Genomic DNA, 19504 nt, shown 5'->3' with positions numbered 1-19504 from the left:
CGTGCACGAGTCGACCCCCTGTTTTATTTTCTTTCGTCTTTGAACCTAAACACGCTTTCCCGGTCGGAATATCATCGCTTTTTTACGAGAAAAATGGCATAAAAATTGATTTTAAACAGCGGTTGACATGCTTCGAAGTACGGTAATGGAATATTTAGATTTTTTTTGTCACGAAATGCATCTTGCGCGTCACCCTTCTTTACCATTCGGATAGTGTCTTGAACGCACGAACAAAACAGAGGATATTTGGATATAACTATGGATTATTTTTAACCAAACCAACATTTGTTATTGAAGTAGAAGTCCTGGGAGTGCATTCTGACGAAGACAGCAAAGGTAATAACATTTTTCTTATAGTAAATCTGATTTTGGTGAGTGCTAAACTTGATGGGTGTCTAAATAGCTAGCCCTGTGATGCCGGGCTATCTACTGAGAATATTGCAAAATGTGCTTTCACCGAAAAGCTATTTTAAAATCGGACATAGCCAGTGCATAGAGGAGTTCTGTATCTATAATTCTTAAAATAATTATGTTTTTTGTGAACGTTTATCGTGAGTAATTTAGTAAATTCACCTGAAGTTTGCTAGTTCTGAACGTCACATGCTAATGTAAAAAGCTGGTTTTTGATATAAATATGAACTTGATTGAACAAAACATGCATGTATTGTATAACATAATGTCCTAGGGTTGTCATCTGATGAAGATCATCAAAGGTTAGTGCTGCATTTAGCTGTGGTTTGGGTTTATTTGACATTATATGCTAGCTTGAAAAATGGGTGTCTGATTATTTCTTGCTGGGTACTCTGCTGACATAATCTAATGTTTTGCTTTCGTTGTAAAGCCTTTTTGAAATCGGACAGTGTGGTTAGATTAACGAGAGTCTTGTCTTTAAAATGGTGTAAAATAGTCATATGTTTGAGAAATTGAAGTAATAGCATTTCTAAGGTATTTGAATAACGCGCCACGGGATTACACTGGCTGTTGCGTAGGTGGGACGATTTCGTCCCGCCTAGCCCAGAGAGGTTAAGGAGATGTTTATCTTTCAAAGGGTGTAAGATAGTTGTATGTTTGAGAAATTTGAATTATGACTTTTAATTGTTTTCAAATTTGGCACCCTTGATATTTCACCTGCTGTTGATAGGGTGTACCAGGGGTGGGACCATAGAGGTTAAATCAAATGTTCAACTTGCTATAAACTTTCTCTCTGGCTAAAAATATCATCTAAATGTCAATAAGTAAACAAATATTTAGGTGAATATTAGCTACATCTTGAAATGACAGATACATTCATTGATATAGAATTGGCTAAACATAAAACAGATTTATGTTATTTCTATCAGTGAGAGGATTTCTGGAAATGACAGATAGGTAGCCAGTTTGTTACATTCAATCACATCCGTTTAGAAAACATCTCATGGTAAGTTGTCAGTGACTGCATGCATATTGTGTACCCTAATTGTTTTTCTAATAATATATTACCCACTGAGCACACACTGGTTCATTCAACATAGTTTCCACTATAATGTTGATATCATGGACGGTCATTCCTTGCATCGAAGGCCCTCTCTATGAATTTGAGAGTGGTTACATTTCTCCAGCCCCATCCTTCAGGTTTTTGCCAAAACAGTGGCAGGTTGGCCACTTTGTTGTTGTTTGAATTGCAGATTGCCCCTTTTAAAAGTAACAGTTATGTAATGAATGTGTTCTTTATTAAATACTATGTGTACTTTTTACCTAGTCACACATTGATGCGCTTGACAATATGAAATAAAACAAGAAAGATAATGACTTCATGCTTCTTCATCAGTTTAATACGTTTGCATAATGTCTATGATAGTGTAGAGAGAAAGGACATACAGTTCATGAAAGTAGCCTATATGATAATTAGACAGCCCCTATTGGTTTCCCCTTTAGATAAAAGTATTTAATATTCCATGCAGTTAATGTAAATAAGAACATTTCAAAAGACTTAATTCTTCAAGGCCTAATCTACGTGGTTCTTCTTGTCACACTCAGAGTCATGGCAGCCGCACTTATCAATGTAAATGTAGTTCTGCATGATCTTCTTCCCGTCAGGGCAGAGCATCTCCACCTTCCTCTCACTGGTAGACATCTCCTGACAGCAGGAGCAGGAGTGCATCAAGGTGTTTTTCTCTGCAGAGTACCTAGCAAACAGGACACAACAAACATCACTGTTAGAAACAGTACCAAATTTATTCTGCCATAGGTCAACTCCCATTGTGTCACGTCCTGACCAGTAAAGGGGTTATTTGTTATTATAGTTTGGTCAGGACGTGGCAGGCGGTATTTGTTATATATGGTTCGGGGTGTGTTGTTTATGTAGAGGGGTGTTTGATTTATGTATTCCGGGGTTTTGGTCTATATTAGATGTTTGTATATTTCCATGACTGTTCTAGGGTGTTTAGATCTATGTTTAGGTAATTGGAATTGGGCCTTCAATTGAAGGCAGCTGTTTATCGTTGCCTCTGATTGAAGGTCCTATAATTAGGAGTATGTTTATTATGGGATTTTTGGGAGGTTGTTCTTTGCACTGCTCTGTTTAGCCTGCAAGACTGTTAGTTCGTTCGTTTATTGTTTTGATTATTTAAGTGTTCAAAATAAAAAGTGAAAATGAGCACTCAACCCGCTACGCCTTGGTCCACTTACTACGACGTCCGTGACACATTGATTTCTCACCCTTCAATCCAATTCCCCAAGTACAAATTTCTGCAAGACCAAAATGCCTGTTGCGTTTGATTCTGTGTGCTTTTTGGCGTGTGTGTGTGTGTTCTTATTTAGAGTTTGTACTCACATAGAAGACGTTCCACAGGATCCCCCGCAGGCTGAGATTTCCACCGGCACAGTAGACGTGCAGTTATTCACCTCGAGGTAGGTAGTGGTGTTCTTCACATCACAGTGACTGCGTAAAGTGCCTGTTTAGGTAGACAGAGTTAAGGAGAACATTTTAAAGTGGTGACTTTCCCCCTTACTATGTAAAGTGCACAGACTTTGAGCAACTTGAAAAAGTATATCACATCATAACTGTATTCAGTTTCATCTACAGAAACTCAACATTGATTTATTAAGTCATGAGAGGTTAGGTTCATAAGAGGTTAGGTTCATAAGAGGTTATGTTCATAAGAGGTTATGTTCATAAGAGGTTATGTTCATAAGAGGTTATATTTGACTAGTAGATCTGATGTATAAACAAAAAATACAACTTCACACAAATCATGAATATTTATAAATGAATCAGTATATTGTTTTAACTTACAGGTTGTGCAACATCCATTTGCATCAGTTTTCTCAGTTCCCTGTCAAAAAGAATAGCGTTCAGCTCAATTTGGATATGACTAGTTACAGTCTATTGAGCTAGAGAACACAGTATAGATGTTATAATGGAAAACTATGATCATCTATGAATATACTACTCGGGTGTAAATTCAATATAACTTAAAAGTTACTATCAAATGAAGCAACCAGTGTATTTAGGTATAGTTACTTTACTTCAAACAAACACATTCAACCAGTTTCCTCATCTACTTACAGGGACGCAGTCCTCTGGACGGAACACTGGGCATTCCAATTTGGATTTCACAACGATGAGCTGTTTGTTTGTTTTTGAGCAGTCATACTTCACACAGCGGTCACTAGGGGGTGACCAAAACTTCCCAAGCTGTCAAATAGCAAAACATAAATGTTGATAAATGAATACTGTATGTTATAAAAACTTCAATAAATAAGCATGGATAAATCATTTATAAACTTTTCAGGAATAAGTACTTCATTATTTGAAAATGTAAACAAGCAGTACAATTCTTAAGTATTTACACCTTTAACATTTATGATCATTTATTATGCATTTATGAACATTTGTAAGCATTTAAATGTTCTCATTAGTGATGTAATTCGTCCCTTTGAGATATAACAAAGATAACCGATATTAAAAAGAATCTAATTTGGGTGCATTATCTCATCAACGTCACCTGAATGATGTGAGATGTGGCATCTGGGAGAACTACAACACAGTCCTTCTGGACACACGTTCCACAACATTTCTCAGGTACGACTTCATACTCATAACCCTGGAGGAGAATCAACAAGGTGACATCATTAGTGGATTTCCTTCATATATACCTGGAATATTATACTGTATAGCCTACCATGTAAAATGTTTCACTTATGTTAAACTGAGATTGCCATTATCCCGAGTACAGTACCGTTTGGCAGGTGGTGGAACAGTTGATTTGGACACAGTCTACAACATACAGCTTGGAAACTGGATCCTTATTAGGGCCACACTTGCACTCCTCACAGGTGCCGCTGGGAACATTTTCACCAAGCTGGAGAATGCAAGCAAGAGTTAGTATCATGTACTGAAGCAAAAATTAAGCTTGGGGCCACAGTGGCTCTCAGGATTACTTAAAGGGGCAATCTGTGATTGACACATCAATATTTAGGTTTATTTTATACACAATTTACAAATGATTTATTGTAATACTGCTCTGTTCTGCCTACAAAAATATAGTTGTGCAGAGTGATATCAAAAAAGTGTTACTTCTCACCGTGTATTCAGTATTGTTGTGGACACAAACAGGTTTGGGTACTGAGAGAACACACAATAAAAGGGTCAGACAATGGTTGAGACATTACAGTTGTTGAACAGTTAAGTTAGTCACATTTTCCGGCACCATGTTACCATCATGACACCCGCACCATGAAATATGAAGTCACTGTTTTATCACTATACACAGTTTTGAAATTATGGTGCGTGATGGTCCAATGACATGGTCCAATCACATGGTCCAATAACATGGTCCAATAACATGGTCAGTATAAAGGCTTCATAAACACTACCGAAATGTGTTACAAATCATCTATAACCATATGTCATGCTCTATAAAGAGTTCATAAATGTGGCATATTCCTTTGGGGGCATATTCTTTCACCTTGGAAAATGTCACTTAAAATATAAACAAATATGAATCATTGTTCATGTTTTAACAATAGTGTATCATATATCGTGAATGGTTATTGACCCTTTTCAACTATTAAGTAGGGGACTTTTAATTTGAAATGTATCAATATTGCTTGACCCGGAGGTACTTATTTTTAGTGTTGCTGATGAGACGTACTACGCTGATTATGTAATGATTTCGCAAATCAAATTCTTAACTTGTGCTGCTACTGGAGATCGAAAAACAAGTTAGTTAACCTATATTTATTGTAATTTATATGAGTTTATAGTAGTTAAGTGTTGAGTTAGATTACATATTGTCGCTATCTCAATTGTTATTTCAAATAATTTGCACATCTTTACAACACTGTACTGTATATAGACACAATATGACATTTGAAATGTCTTTATTCTTTTGGAACTTGTATGAGTGTAATGTTGACTGTTCATTTTTATAGTTAATTTCACTTTTGTTTATTATCTACTTCACTTGCTTTGGCAATGTTAACATATGTTTCCCATGCCAATAAAGCCCTTAAATGTAATTTAATTGGTGTGATAAAGGCATTTCCTAACACACCTGCTAAATTTCTTTGTTGTTACTTTTAAGGTTGGAATCAACATGCAGTACCTCCAGCAGAAAGAGAGGTAAGAAACCATTGGTCCACCAGCTCAGGGACAAGCTACACTATTCACAGTCTGGTGATTATGTCACAGAGTTATGCCACATTTATGAACCCTTTATAAAGCATGTTATAGATGCTTTGCAACACTCCTTGTACTCCTTGTCATATGCCAAACATTTAGCACAAACAGACTGGTACCCAGCTAACCTGCTCGCACAACATGGTTCCTCTATCCGGTCTCAACTCAGATCCTGTCTCTACTCACCACATTTATTTATCTGACAGCAGGCCACCGTCTCGTTGACCAACACCTCACCGTACTTCTTACAGGTAACAATTTCTTGTGGCGGACATTTCACTGGTTCACACTGGACACTCAGTGTGTCAGCATTACACGTGCACTTCTGGCAGTTACTGTTCCAAGTCTCACCAAACTGTGTTGGGACAAAACAAACACTGTTAGCAGAGATTTGAAACTTATTAAGATGAGGACTGGCAACCCCTCAGAACCGGGTTCCTCTCTTGGTTTATTCCTAGGTTCCTTCCTTCTAGGGAGTTTTTCCTAGCACTGTCTTTCTGACTCTGCATTGCCAGCTCTTTGAGGTTTTAGGCTGGGTATCTGTAAAGCGCTTTGTGACCACTGGTGATGAAAAAAGGGCTTTATCAAATACATTTGATTGATTGATAATAACAATAGGGCTCCAGCCTCTTCAGGGCTTGGACCACTAACAAGCCCCAATGAAACTAGTAAACTGCTTAAAATAATTGGGGTTCTATACAGAACCTTTTTGTGGGCTATAATGTGAAGTGAGCTGTTGAACCATTTCTTCTGACAGATTCATTGTGGTATACATCCACATTATTACCTGTTTGGGTTTTCCATCAGGTCCAGTACATCCTTGAAGGGAAAATAAGATTTTAAGTCATACATGGTAGTACTTTGAGACACAATTAAACAATGTATTCCTCAAACTGACATATCCTTACCACAGTCACGAACACAGGTGTCAGAGAATGTGTTGAACAAGACGGTACCCTCAGGGCAGAAACAGCCCTCCATGAATGAGTCACATACAAAGTCACGGGTCATTTGTGCTCCCTGACATGAATGCACATATTTGTCATTGTATCTATGACAAGAGAAAACAATTCATTACAGACTAGAAAGGTTTAATATAATGGAAACCTTTAAGAATGCATGTCCATTAGGTAGTGGTGTAAAATAATGAGATGGGAATGAGATGAGATGGAAATGAGATGAGATGGGAATGAGATGAGATGGGAATGAGATGAGAATGAGAATGAGATGGGAATGAGATGAGATGAGAATGAGATGGGAATGAGATGGGAATGAGATGAGAATGAGAATGAGATGAGTTGGGAATGAGATGAGATGGTAATGAAATGAGAATGAGATGAGATGGGAATGAGATGGGAATGAGAATGAGATGAGATGGGAATGAGATGGGAATGAGAATGATATGGGAATGAGAAGGAGATGGGAATGAAATGAAATGAGAATGAGATGGGAATGAGATGGGAATGAGAATGAGATGGGAATGAGAATGAGATGGGAATGAAATGAGACAGGAAAGAGATGTGTATGAGATTAGATGGGAATGAAATGAGAATGAGATGAGATTGGAATGTGATGGGAATGAGAATGAGATGGGAATGAGATGGGAATGAAATGAGAATAAAATGAGATAGGAATGAGAAGGGAATGGGATGGGTATGAGATGAGATGGGAATGAAATGAGAATGAGATGAGATGGGAATGAGATGGATACCTTGAATTGCATGTTGGCTGGATAGTAGAGCCACATGCCTTATACACTTTGGTCTTAGGGCATGTCAGTTCTGTAATATGGTCAAGATGGAATGAAAGACAAAACAGTAAGAACTCAATTTGTAAATGCAGGTTGCCAAAATACAATTAATATTGATAAATCTTAAAGTTATTAGAATGATTTAAAACCGTGTTATGATCTTGTCTGCATCCCAAATGGGATCCTATTCCCTTCATAGATCATTACTATTGGCCGCATTCTGGTCAAAAGCAGTGCACTATGTAGGGAATAGGATCCCATTTGGGATACAACCCTTATTTGATTTGAAAGTCCTTCCCTACCACATTTTCCATTAGTTGAGTTCCTCCAGTCGATACAGACTCCAGCTGCTGCACACCTCACGGCGTAGGCTTCCAGGCTGGAGCAGCCGATTGACATATTTGGCATGAGGCAAACATCAAACTTACAGGCCTCGAAGAAGGGTTGTCGTGGGATAACGTCATGGCATTGCTTAAAGACCCTTCCAAAATAAAGAACCCATTTAAGTTATTATATAGGCCTAACCCAAAAGGGGCATATAACATGGCACAACAGATCACTTACAAATATTGATTACTGTATGCCTTACACGCTAAATTATTTGTGAAGCATCTATGAAGTTCTTAAGAATATGACATATTTTATATGGCATAAACAGTCTGCAAGATAAGTTTGGTTCTAAGTTATGGAACAACAACCCATGCCTTTAACGGAAAGTTTACAGACTTGTATGTATACAGTGTCATAGCAACCTCAATCAGATTCCCTTTGGAATATAGCTCTCTTTGTGTTATTACAAGGTTGCACGTCTTACGGGCTAACAATGATGTCACAGATTGCTGTGTTTCCTGACGGGCAGGTTGGAGGCGTAGGGGTAGGTGGAGTAGGGGGTTGCAGTTCACAGTAGGGTTTTTCATCATCAGAAATCTTCCATTCATGAGCCATCCCAGGACATGATGGATCAATCTGTCCATTCGGTAATCTGCAATCGTTTTTCCTGTTATTGTCACAGGTACCTTTATAAAGGTAAAATAAATATGGGAATGAGAATAAACACAAGTTCTTTGATGTCAGAAACAGCTGCTTATAACCTACCTACAGTATATTTTAATTGGTTTTGCTATCATTGTAACTGTACAGTGAACTGTTTAATATCATGAAAATACAATAACATTCAACAAAATAACATCAAATCATTGCAACAAATGTTCAGTTTACTCACAGAGTACTACAAGCTGTTCTTCTGATTGATACTTAAAGTGTTTGTTGTCATTATGGGTGCATCCCAAATGGGACCCTATTCCCCCTGGTTAAAAGGAGTGCACTACAATGGAACCCTATTTCCCCTGGTTAAAAGGTGGTTAAAAGGAGTGCACTACATTGGGACCCTATTCCCCCTGGTTAAAAGGAGTGCACTACAATGGAACCCTACTCCCCCTGGTTAAAAGGAGTGCACTACATTGGGACCCTATTCCCCCTGGTTAAAAGATGGTTAAAAGGAGTGCACTACAATGGGACCCTATTCCCCCTGGTTAAAAGGAGTGCACTACATTGGGACCCTATTCCCCCTGGTTAAAGGAGGTTAAAATGAGTGCACTACATTGGGACCCTATTCCCCCTGGTTAAAAGGAGTGCACTACATTGGGACCCTAATCCCCCTGGTTAAAAGGAGGTTAAAATGAGTGCACTACAATGGGACCCTATTCCCCCTGGTTAAATGGAGTGCACTACATTGGGACCCTATTCCCCCTGGTTAAAAGGTGGTTAAAAGGAGTGCACTACAATGGGACCCTATTCCCCCTGGTTAAAAGGAGTGGACTACATTGGGACCCTATTCCCCCTGGTTAAAAGGTGGTTAAAAGGAGTGCACTACAATGGGACCCTATTCCCCCTGGTTAAAAGGAGTGCACTACATTGGGACCCTATTCCCCCTGGTTAAAAGGTGGTTAAAAGGAGTGCACTACATTGGGAACAGTGTGCCATTTGGGATGCAGTCAATTCCTACATACTTACCACACTGCCCCTCTGTGTTGTTGTGGAATAGGGAGTTTGGCAGGGTTACACTGAACATAAGGGACTTAAACATCACTGTTGCTTTAATGGCAGGGATCTTCAACAGTAACTGTACCCCAGTGCTGGTGATCATGAGGTCTTCATTAGAAAAGGTCGGGAAGATCTGATTTCCATTGATGTAAACCTTGTGAATGATAAGTAAAAACATTACATAACGAATGAGAATAGAGAACAGAATAACATTACAATACTGTAGATCAGATTTGAACGGTTTCCAGAACTAAATGAAGTCACAAGAAGAGTTGGTAGTCTGTCAATCTTTTGTCATTAAAATGAAAATCTTTGAAATGTCATGGGACTGTTTCAGATACCTTGATGATGGTTTTTGAGTTGACGTGATGGCATCATCAAAGTGGTTAACCAATATGTAATGTTGTTAAATAACTATTTGTAACTACTGAAGTGTAGTATTGCAAATTACATTTGTCGTAGTCGACAAGATCAGATATTATATTATTATTAATCAATACCCCCACGTTACAAAAAGTAAATAATACATTTCAAAATATGAAGCTAGATTATTTTAAGTCTTAAAGTGGTATGAGAATGTCTATGTCAAAGAATGTCTATCTCAAATAATGTCTGTATCAAATAATGTCTGTATCAAATAATGTCTGTATCAAATAATGTCTATCTCAAAGTGCACCTTTTTTAAGTGTATAAATGTGTACAATAGCACAGTTATAATTACCACATTTGTTGTCACGTTTAATCTCTTCGGAGTAAGAACAATTTTATAGGACTTGTAATAGACAATCAGAGACTGAGGGCAGGTCGCATGTCCAGACGGATCGCAGTTATAGTTGTCGATGTTGACACTGAAGTTCTGTCGAGGAACTATTTCTTTCATCAAAACGTAGGTGCAGTTTTCCTGGAAACTGTAATACTGGCCATCAAATGTGACGTAGTGAGGGTCTCCCCATCCATAGCATATACCTGAGAGATGGAACAGAAAAAGGTATCAAATAGATAGATCACTCATCAATACAAGAGTTTAATGTCCTACTCCAGTCTCCTTTTAGCCTCATTTAACACCTGATTTACTGAACACCACAGGTGGTCTAGGTATCCTCATGAAATGGCACAAGCTGATAACATCACAATGTCACCATCAGATCAGACCAAGGGTGCAACTTTCACTGGGGATGGGGAGACGAGGGGGATGGTGGGAATCACCCTCACATTCTGAAATGGCATTTTTGTCCACCCCCAGTTTTATCATTGGACTTCCCTGTGGCTCAGTTGGTAGAGCATGGTGTTTGCAATGCCAGCATGGTGTTTGCAACACCAGGGTTGTGGGTTCGATTCCCACGGGGGGCCAGTACAAAAAAATAAAAAAATAAAAAATAAATGAAATGTATGTATTCACTACTGTAAGTCGCTCTGGATAAGAGCGTCTGTTAAATGACTGTAATGTAATGTAAATCATTGGAATGTGATACAAAACAAGGCAACACTGTGCTTTAGGACCATGCGGACGCCTTCGAGTAGGTTGTTTGGTGTGTTTATCTGACTGGATGATGATAATAATACTTCTAAAACCAAAGTTGCGCCCCTGGCTCAGACCAACTCCTTGAATGGCCCTACTCCTAGAAATGTGCGGTTGTGTCCAAAAAAAAACACTACTTTGTTCAAAACATATTGTATTTCTTTTCCCTTTAGTGTGTGTACTTTACAGTATTTATACTTGGGATATCACCTTTCAACAGCAAATGTTCAAAAATCACTGGAGGACATCTTTAAAACAAGTAAACTTGGAGTACTAAGTATTTGTAGAAGGAGAGAAGATAATTAAAAACATTAAGTTTTGAACTTACATTCACATTCGTAGTGATAGCAGCAACCTGATTCGTCATAGACTTTAGCTGGTGGATATCCATTTTCACACACAGGCTCTACAACAGACTTACAGGCCACAGACGTTGTGGTAATTACACCGCTGTGGCAAGTTTGAGTAGTGCAGTTGTCTGTCTTCCAAGTCTCTCCATCCTAAAGTTGAAAATGTATGTTTTAGTCCTGAAAGTAAACACACTACGTACTACACAACACTGTGAACTGCACAACACTATGAACTACCACAACACTATAACTACACAACATTATAAACTACACAACACTATAACTACACAACACTATAAACTACACAACACTATGAACTACACAACACTGTGAACTGCACAACACTATGAACTACACAACACTATGAACTACACAACATTATAAACTACACAACACTATGAACTACACACACACTATAAACTACACAACACTATGAACTACACAACACTTTAAACTACACAACACTATGAACTACACACCACTATGAACTACACAACAATATGAACTAAGAAACACAAATATTCCGTTTAATTTATTTCATTACCTTTCTTGGTGGAATGGCATATTCACAGCCCATGTAAGGTGTAGTCGGGGACAATGTAGATGGTGTAGTATGTGTAGCTTCTGTTGTTGCTGAGACAGTGCTGACTGTAGTTGAGACAGTGCTGACTGTAGCTGGGGTCGTAGAGGGACATGGTCTGGCTTGTTTCTCAACAATACAACTTGAGTTACAGTAGGAGGTGAAACACCAGCCTGCCCCGTCAGTCTCATTATATATCAAGGAACCTAAACAAAAACATATTATTAGTAATAAATAGATATTAAATGAAGTGTATGAATGCATTATGTAGTCAGAATTGATCATTTGAATGAAGGAAACTATCACTTACCAGCAGGGAAATGTAGATTTTTGTATGTGCAAAAACATAATGTGGTGGGGTGGGAGGGGTGGGGTGGTGGGTAGGGGTGCGTGGGGAGGGGGTGTCGTGTGGTGTGGAGGGTTGTGAGGGTGTGTGTAGTTTTTTCTGTCTGTATTGTCAACGTTGTAATTTGCACTTGAGGTGAGGGTGATTTCGATGGATATGGTGCATTTGTGACTACAATGATGTCTGTTATTGGGGTAGATGCTTTGGTGGTGGCAGTTGTCATTTTCTCAGAGGTAGTCCTTGTCTGAGTTGTTGTTGTGGTAGTAGTTGGGGTAGTGGTAAGAGTTGTTGTTGGGGTAGTGGTAGTAGCTGTTGGGGTAATTGTAGTAGTTTTTGGGGTAGTAGTAGGAGTTGTTGTTGGGGTAGTGGTAGAAGTTTTTGGGGTAGTAGTAGGAGCTGTTGTTGGGGTAGTGGTTGTCATTTTTGGGGTAGTAATAGGAGTTGTTGATGATGGAGTTGTAGTAGCTGTTGGGGTAATTGTAGTAGTTTTTGGGGTAGTAGTAGGAGTTGTTGTTGGGGTAGTGGTAGTAGTTTTTGGGTTAGTAGTAGGAGTTGTAATTATTGTTGTGGTAGTAGTTGGGGTTGTAGTAGGGGTTGTTGTTGGTGGAGTGATAGTAGATTTAGTGGTAGTAGTAGGAGTTGTTGTTGGGGTAGTGGTAGTAGTTTTTGGGGTAGTAGTAGGAGTTGTAGTAGTTATTGTGGTAGTAGTTGGGGTAGTAGTAGAGGTTGTTGTTGGGGTAGTGGTAGGAGTTTTTGGGGTAGTAGTAGGAGTTGTTATTGGTGGAGTTGTAGTCGTTTTTGGGGTAGTAGTAGGAGTTGTTGTTGGGGTAGTGGTAGAAGTTTTGGGGGTAGTAGTAGGAGTTGTTGTTGAGGTAGTGGTAGTAGTTTTTGGGGTAGTAGTAGGGGTTGTTGGTGGAGGTGTAGTCATTTTTGGGGTAGTAGTAGGAGTTGTTGTTGGGGTAGTGGTAGTAGTTTTTGGGGTAGTAGTAGGGGTTGTTGTTGGTGGAGGTGTAGTAGTTTTTGGGGTAGTAGTAGGAGTTGTAGTTGTTGTTGTGGTAGTAGTTGGGGTAGTAATACGAGTAGTTGTTGGGGTAGCGGTAGTCATCTTTGGGGTAGTAGTAGGAGTTGTTGTTGGGGTAGCGGTAGTAGTTTTTGGGGTAATAGTAGAGGTTGTTGTTGGTTGAGGTGTAGTCATTTTTGGGGTAGTAGTAGGAGTTATTGTTGGGGTAGTGGTAGTAGTTTTTGGGGTAGTAGTAGGGGTTGTTGTTGGTGGAGGTGTAATAGTTTTTGGGGTAGTAGTAGGAGTTGTAGTTATTGTTGTGGTAGTAGTTGGGGTAGTAGTAGGGGTTGTTGTTGGTGGAGTTGTAGTAGTTTTTGGGGTAGTGGTAGGAGTTGTTGTTGGGGTAGTGGTAGTAGTTTTTGGGGTAGTAGTAGGGGATGTTGTTTGTAGAGTTGTAGTAGTTTTTGTGGTAGTAGTAGGAGTTGTTGTTGGGGTATTGGTAGTTGTGTTTGGGGTAGTAGTAGGAGTTGTTGTTAGGGTAGTGGTAGTCGTTCTTGGGGTAGTAGTAGGAGTTGTTGTTGGGGTAGTGGTAGTAGTTTTTGGGGTAGTAGTAGGAGTTGTTGTTGGGGTATTGGTAGTAGTACTTGGGGTAGTAGTAGGAGTTGTTGTTGGGGTAGTGGTAGTAGTTTTTGGGGTAGTAGTAGGAGCAGTTGTTGGGGTAGTGGTAGCGGTTTTTGGGGTAGTAGTAGGGGTTGTTGTTGGTGGAGGTGTAGTAGTTTTTGGGGTAGTAGTCGGAGTTATAGTTATTGTTGTGGTAGTAGTTGGGGTAGTAGTAGGAGTTGTTGTTGGTGGAGTTGTAGTAGTTTTTGGGGTAGTGGTAGGAGTTGTTGTTGGGGTAGTGGTAATAGTTTTTGGGGTAGTAGTAGGGGTTATTGTTTGTAGAGTTGTAGTAGTTTTTGTGCTAGTAGTAGGAGTTGTTGTTGGGGTGTTGGTAGTAGTGTTTGGGGTAGTAGTAGGAGTTGTTGTTAGGGTAGTTGTAGTCGTTCTTGGGGTAGTAGTAGGAGTTGTTGTTGGGGTAGTGGTAGTAGTTTTTGGGGTAGTAGTAGGAGTTGTTGTTGGGGTAGTGGTAGTAGTGTTTGGGGTAGTGGTAGGAGTTGTTGTTGTGGTAGTGGTAGTAGTTTTTGGGGTAGTAGTAGGGGTTGTTGTTGGTGGAGATGTAGTAGGAGTTGTAGTTATTCCTGTGGTAGTAGTTGGGGTAGTAGTAGGAGTTGTTGGTGGAGTTGTAGTAGTTTTTGGGGTAGTGGCAGGAGTTGTTGTTGGGGTAGTGGTAGTAGTTTTTGGGGTAGTAGTAGGGGTTGTTGTTTGTAGAGTTGTAGTAGTTTTTGTGGAAGTAGTAGGAGTTGTTGTTTGGGTATTGGTAGTAGTGTTTGGGGCAGTAGTAGGAGTTGTTGTTAGGGTAGTGGTAGTCATTCTTGGGGTAGTAGTAGGAGTTGTTGTTGGGGTAGTGGTAGTAGTTTTTGGGGTAGTAGTAGGAGTTGTTGTTGGGGTATTGGTAGTAGTACTTGGGGTAATAGTAGGAGTTGTTGTTGGGGTAGTGGTAGTAGTTTTTGGGGTAGTAGTAGGAGTTGTTGTTGGTGGAGTTGTAGTAGTTTTTGGGGTAGTAGTAGGAGTTATTGTTGGGGTAGTGGTAGTAGGTTTTGGGGTAGTGCTAGGGGTTGTTGTTGGTGGAGTTGTAGTAGTTTTTGGGGTAGTATTAGGAGTTATAGTTATCGTTGTGGTCGTAGTTGGGGTAGTAGTAGGAGTTGTTGTTGGTGGAGTTGTATTAGTTTTTGGGGTAGTAGTAGGAGTTGTTGTTGGAGTAGTGGTAGTAGTTTTTGGGGTAGTAGTAGGAGTTATTGTTGGGGAAATGGTAAAAATGTTTGGGGTAGTAGTAGGGGTTGTTGTTGGTGGAGTTGTAGTAGTTTTGGGGGTAGTAGTAGGAGTTTTAGTTATTGTTGTGGTAGTAGTTGGGGTAGTAGTAGGAGTAGTTGTTGGGGTAGTGGTAATAGTTTTTGGGGTAGTAGTAGGGGTTGTTGTTTGTAGAGTTGTAGTAGTTTTTGTGGTAGTAGTAGGAGTTGTTGTTGGGGTAGTGGTAGTAGTTTTTGGGGTTGTAGTAGGAGTTGTTGTTGGGGTAGTGGTAGTAGTTTTTGGGGTAGTAGTAGGAGTTGTTGTTGGGTTAGTGGTTGTAATTTTTGGGGTAGTAGTAGGAGTTGTTGTTTGGGTAGTTGTAGTTATTTTTGGGGTAGTAGTGGGAGTTGTTGTTGGCGTAGTTGTAGTAGTTTTTGGGGTAGTAGTAGGAGTTGTTGTTGGGGTAGTTGTAGTAGTTTTTGGGGTAGTTGTAGGAGTTGTTGTTGGGGTATTGGTAGTAGTTTTTGGGGTAGTAGTAGGAGTTGTTGTTGGGGTAGTTGTAGTTATTTTTGGGGTAGTAGTGGGAGTTGTTGTTGGCGTAGTTGTAGTAGTTTTTGGGGTAGTAGTAGGAGTTGTTGTTGGGGTAGTTGTAGTAGTTTTTGGGGTAGTAGTAGGAGTTGTTGTTGGGGTATTGGTAGTCGTTTTTGGGGTAGTAGTAGGAGTTGTTGTTGGGGTAGTGGTAATAGTTTTTGGGGTAGTAGTAGGGGTTGTTGTTTGTAGAGTTGTAGTAGTTTTTGTGGTAGTAGTAGGAGTTGTTGTTGGGGTAGTGGTAGTAGTTTTTGGGGTTGTAGTAGGAGTTGTTGTTGGGGTAGTTGTAGTAGTGTTTGGGGTAGTAGTAGGAGTTTTTGTTGGGGTAGTGGTAGTAGTTTTTTGGGTAGTAGTAGGGGTTGTTGTTGGTGGAGGTGTAGTAGTTTTTGGGGTAGTAGTAGGAGTTGTAGTTATTCCTGTGGTAGTAGTTGGGGTAGTAGTAGGAGTTGTTTTTGGTGGAGTTGTAGTAGTTTTTGGGGTAGTGGTAGGAGTTGTTGTTGGGGTAGTGGTAGTAGTACTTGGGGTAGTAGTAGGAGTTGTTGTTGGGGTAGTGGTAGTAGTTTTTGGGGTAGTAGTAGGAGTTGTTGTTGGTGGAGTTGTAGTAGTTTTTTGGGTAGTAGTAGGGGTTGTTGTTGGTGGAGGTGTAGTAGTTTTGGGGGTAGTAGTAGGAGTTTTAGTTATTGTTGTGGTAGTAGTTGGGGTAGTAGTAGGAGTTGTTGGTGGATTTGTAGTAGTTTTTTCGGTAGTAGTAGGAGTTGTTGTTGGGGTAGTGGTAGTCTTTTTTGGGGTAGTAGTAGGAGTTGTAGTTATTGTTGTGGTAGTAGTTGGGGTAGTAGTAGGAGTTGTTGGTGGAGTTGTAGTAGGTTTTGGGGTAGTAGTAGGAGATATTGTTGGGGTAGTTGTAGCAGTTTTTGGGGAAGTAGTAGGGGTTGTTGTTGTTGGAGTTGTATTAGTTTTTGGGGTAGTAGTAGGAGTTGTTGATGGATTAGTGGTAGTAGTTTTTGGGGTAGTAGTTGGAGTTGTAGTTATTGTTGTGGTAGTAGTTGGGGTAGTAGTAGGGGTTGTTGTTGGGGTAGAGGTAGTTGTTTTTGGGGTAGTAGTAGGGGTTGTTGTTGGTGGAGTTGTAGTAGTTTTTGGGGTCGTAGTAGGAGTTTTAGTTATTGTTGTGGTAGGAGTTGGGGTAGTAGTAGGGATTGTTGTTGGGGGATTTGTAGTCGTTTTTGGGGTAGGAGAAGGAGTTGTTGTTGGGTTAGTTGTAGTAGTTTTTGGGGTAGTTGTAGGAGTTGTTGTTGGGGTAGTGGTAGTCATTTTTGGGATAGTATTAGAAGTTGTTGTTGGGGTAGTGGTAGTAGTACTTAGGGTAGTAGTAGGAGTTGTCGTTGGGGTAGTGGTAGTAGTTTTTGGGGTAGTAGTAGGAGTTGTTGCTGGGTTAGTGGTTGTAATTTTTGGGGTAGTAGTAGGAGTTGTTGTTTGGGTAGTTGTAGTTATTTTTGGGGTAGTAGTGGGAGTTGTTGTTGGCGTAGTTGTAGTAGTTTTTGGGGTAGTAGTAGGAGTTGTTGTTGGGGTAGTTGTAGTAGTTTTTGGGGTAGTAGTAGGAGTTGTTGTTGGGGTATTGGTAGTAGTTTTTGGGGTAGTAGTAGGAGTTGTTGTTGGGGTAGTTGTAGTTATTTTTGGGGTAGTAGTGGGAGTTGTTGTTGGCGTAGTTGTAGTAGTTTTTGGGGTAGTAGTAGGAGTTGTTGTTGGGGTAGTTGTAGTAGTTTTTGGGGTAGTAGTAGGAGTTGTTGTTGGGGTATTGGTAGTAGTTTTTGGGGTAGTAGTAGGAGTTGTTGTTGGGGTATTGGTAGTAGTTTTTGGGGTAGTAGTAGGATTTGTTGTTGGGGTATTGGTAGTAGTTTTTGGGGTAGTAGTAGGAGTTGTTGTTGGGGTAGTTGTAGTTGTTTTTGGGGTAGTAGTAGGAGTTGTTGTTGGGGTAGTGGTAGTAGTTTTGGGGGTAGTAGTAGGAGTTGTTGTTGAGGTAGTGGTAGTAGTTTTTGGGGTAGTAGTAGGGGTTGTTGGTGGAGGTGTAGTCATTTTTGGGGTAGTAGTAGGAGTTGTTGTTGGGGTTGTCATAGGAGATGTTGTTGGGGTAGTTGTAGCAGTTGTTGGAGTAGTGGTAGGAGATGTTGTTGGGGAAGTGGTTGGTTTTGATGTTGGGGTAGTTGTATTTTTTGATATTGGGGTAGTGGCAGGAGTTGTTGTGTGGGTAGTTGTAGTAGTTGTTAGGGTAGTGGTAGGAGATGTTGTTTTGGTAGCTGTAGTAGTTAATGGGGTAGAGATAGGTTTTGTTGTTGGGGTAGTGGTAGTAGTTATTGTGGGGGTTGTTGTAGTTGTTGGGGTAGTGGTAGTAGTTGTTGGGGTAGTGGTAGGAGATGTTGTAGGGGAAGCTGTAGTAGTTGTTGGGGTAGTGATACGTTTTGATGTTGGGGTAGTTGTCGTAGTTATTGGGGTAGTAGTAGGAGTTGTTGGGGTAGTGGTAGTAGTTTTTGGGGTAGTAGTAGGGGTTGTTGTTGGGGTATTGGTAGTAGTTTTTGGGGTAGTAGTAGGGGTTGTTGTTGGTGGAGTTGTAGTAGTTTTTGGGGTAGTAGTAGGAGTTGTTGGGGTAGTGGTAGTAGTTTTTGGGGTAGTAGTAGGGGTTGTTGTTGGGGTAGTGGCTGTAGTAGTTGTTTGGGTAGTGGTACGTGTTGTTGTTGGGGTAGAGGTAGGTGTTGGGGTAGTGGTAGAAGTTGTTGTTGGTGTACAAACATCAGCACAACATCTGACTCTGATCTCGTAGTTGTAGCATATTGGTGGGATGCCTTGATCCTTGTTGTGGCATATCAGTCCAACTGAGGGATTGCATTTAACATTTTGACTTAGATCGGCCAAAGAAACATTGATGAAGCCTATGGCTCTGCATTCTACTTCCTTAGGTTGGCTACAAATATCAGTTCTATTTTTCCTTATATTTTCTATGGTTTCATAATCTCCTCCTGTTTCTGTAGTAGGATAGTGACTGTCAATCCATTCTGACCAATCACAGACAGTCTTGGTCAGGCAGTATGGAGTAGTAGTGGGTGAAGTGTTTGTTGGTGAAGTAGGGGTTGTTGTGGGGGTAGTGGTAGGAGTTGAGAAAACAAATACTGTGGTGGTCGGTGCTTTTGTGGATATCTGTTTTGTTGTAACACTTGGTGTAGTTGTTGGAGTTGTGGTGTTGGGACAGTGGTTCATAATCCGGACAATTGTTCCGTTCTCTTTGCAGGTGGCAGTAATACAGGTCTCATCACCGTCAGATGTGTGATATATGGTCGCTCCATACGGGTATGTTCTGCCGTTGAATAAACAATAGCAAGCTGCAATAGGATTTTCATAGGGAATACAAGTTATTATCGTGTAATCATCTTGTCATGTTACCATCTTGGGAATAATGTTGGCTAATGTTTCAGTTTGTAGTGGTTTTCCTTACCTTGGACATCATAGCTGCATCTGACCTCAGTTGATGAGCAACGACTAGAAAAAGAAAGAAGGTTACAGTACCTTTCAAAGTATATTTACAGTACCTTTCAAAAAATATTTAGATGCACTATTGTAAAGTGGTTGTTCCACTGGATATTATAAGGTGAATGCACCAATTTGTAAGTCGCTCTGGATAAGAGCGTCTGCTAAATGACTTAAATGTAAATGTAAAGTCAAATAAGATATTCAGAGCTATTTGTTATGATTTGAAAGTACAAAACAATGTTATGTGTTATATTCACAATAAG

At 40.0% G+C, this 19504-nt stretch overlaps 2 protein-coding genes across 2 annotated transcripts; both read right to left on the bottom strand.

The window, feature by feature from the left end:
* Positions 1-1789: 1789 nt before the first annotated feature.
* LOC106595068 (intestinal mucin-like protein) lies at positions 1790-12254 on the bottom strand. The gene is made up of 18 exons (XM_045688661.2): positions 12215-12254; positions 11869-12110; positions 11303-11474; positions 10177-10421; positions 9426-9609; positions 8227-8428; positions 7715-7893; positions 7374-7443; positions 6571-6713; positions 6450-6481; positions 5849-6017; positions 4566-4606; positions 4221-4385; positions 3987-4085; positions 3548-3676; positions 3275-3314; positions 2813-2933; positions 1790-2165 (listed from the first exon to the last, which is right to left on the bottom strand). Exons 2-18 carry the CDS (start codon positions 11899-11901, stop codon positions 1985-1987), a joined length of 2205 nt encoding a protein of 734 aa, XP_045544617.2. The 5' UTR covers positions 11902-12110; positions 12215-12254; the 3' UTR covers positions 1790-1984.
* Positions 12255-12477: 223 nt separating this feature from the next.
* LOC145858562 (uncharacterized) lies at positions 12478-19082 on the bottom strand. Its single transcript, XM_082956645.1, has 4 exons — positions 18176-19082; positions 16296-17575; positions 13328-13803; positions 12478-12715 (listed from the first exon to the last, which is right to left on the bottom strand). The coding sequence occupies exons 1-4, from the start codon at positions 18969-18971 to the stop codon at positions 12478-12480; spliced, it is 2790 nt and encodes a 929-aa protein (XP_082812771.1). The 5' UTR covers positions 18972-19082.
* Positions 19083-19504: the final 422 nt, after the last annotated feature.

This window comes from Salmo salar, chromosome 10 (assembly GCF_965601325.2).
Source record: "Salmo salar chromosome 10, fSalSal1, whole genome shotgun sequence".
In the NCBI taxonomy this organism is placed as follows: domain Eukaryota; kingdom Metazoa; phylum Chordata; class Actinopteri; order Salmoniformes; family Salmonidae; genus Salmo; species Salmo salar.
The sequence above is the reverse complement of the archived record's forward strand: the minus strand, read 5'-3'. Positions and strand labels throughout refer to the sequence as shown.

Excerpts from the sequence above, each read along its gene's own strand:
- LOC106595068 (XM_045688661.2), bottom strand. The coding sequence starts at position 11,901 with ATGGGCTGTGAATATGCCATTCCACCAAGAAAG. Across the intron at positions 9,610-10,176 it reads TAAACGTGACAACAAATGTG|GTTTACATCAATGGAAATCA; the intron begins GTAATTATAACT and ends ATCATTCACAAG. Across the intron at positions 4,086-4,220 it reads GTTCCACCACCTGCCAAACG|GGTTATGAGTATGAAGTCGT; the intron begins GTACTGTACTCG and ends ATTCTCCTCCAG.
- LOC145858562 (XM_082956645.1), bottom strand. The coding sequence starts at position 18,971 with ATGAACCACTGTCCCAACACCACAACTCCAACAACTACACCAAGTGTT. Across the intron at positions 17,576-18,175 it reads AACTACCCCAACATCAAAAC|AAACTACTACCAATACCCCA; the intron begins GTATCACTACCC and ends CTACTACCCCAA. Across the intron at positions 13,804-16,295 it reads CAACAACAACTCCTACTACT|AACGACTACCACTACCCTAA; the intron begins ACCCCAAAAACT and ends TACTACCCCAAG.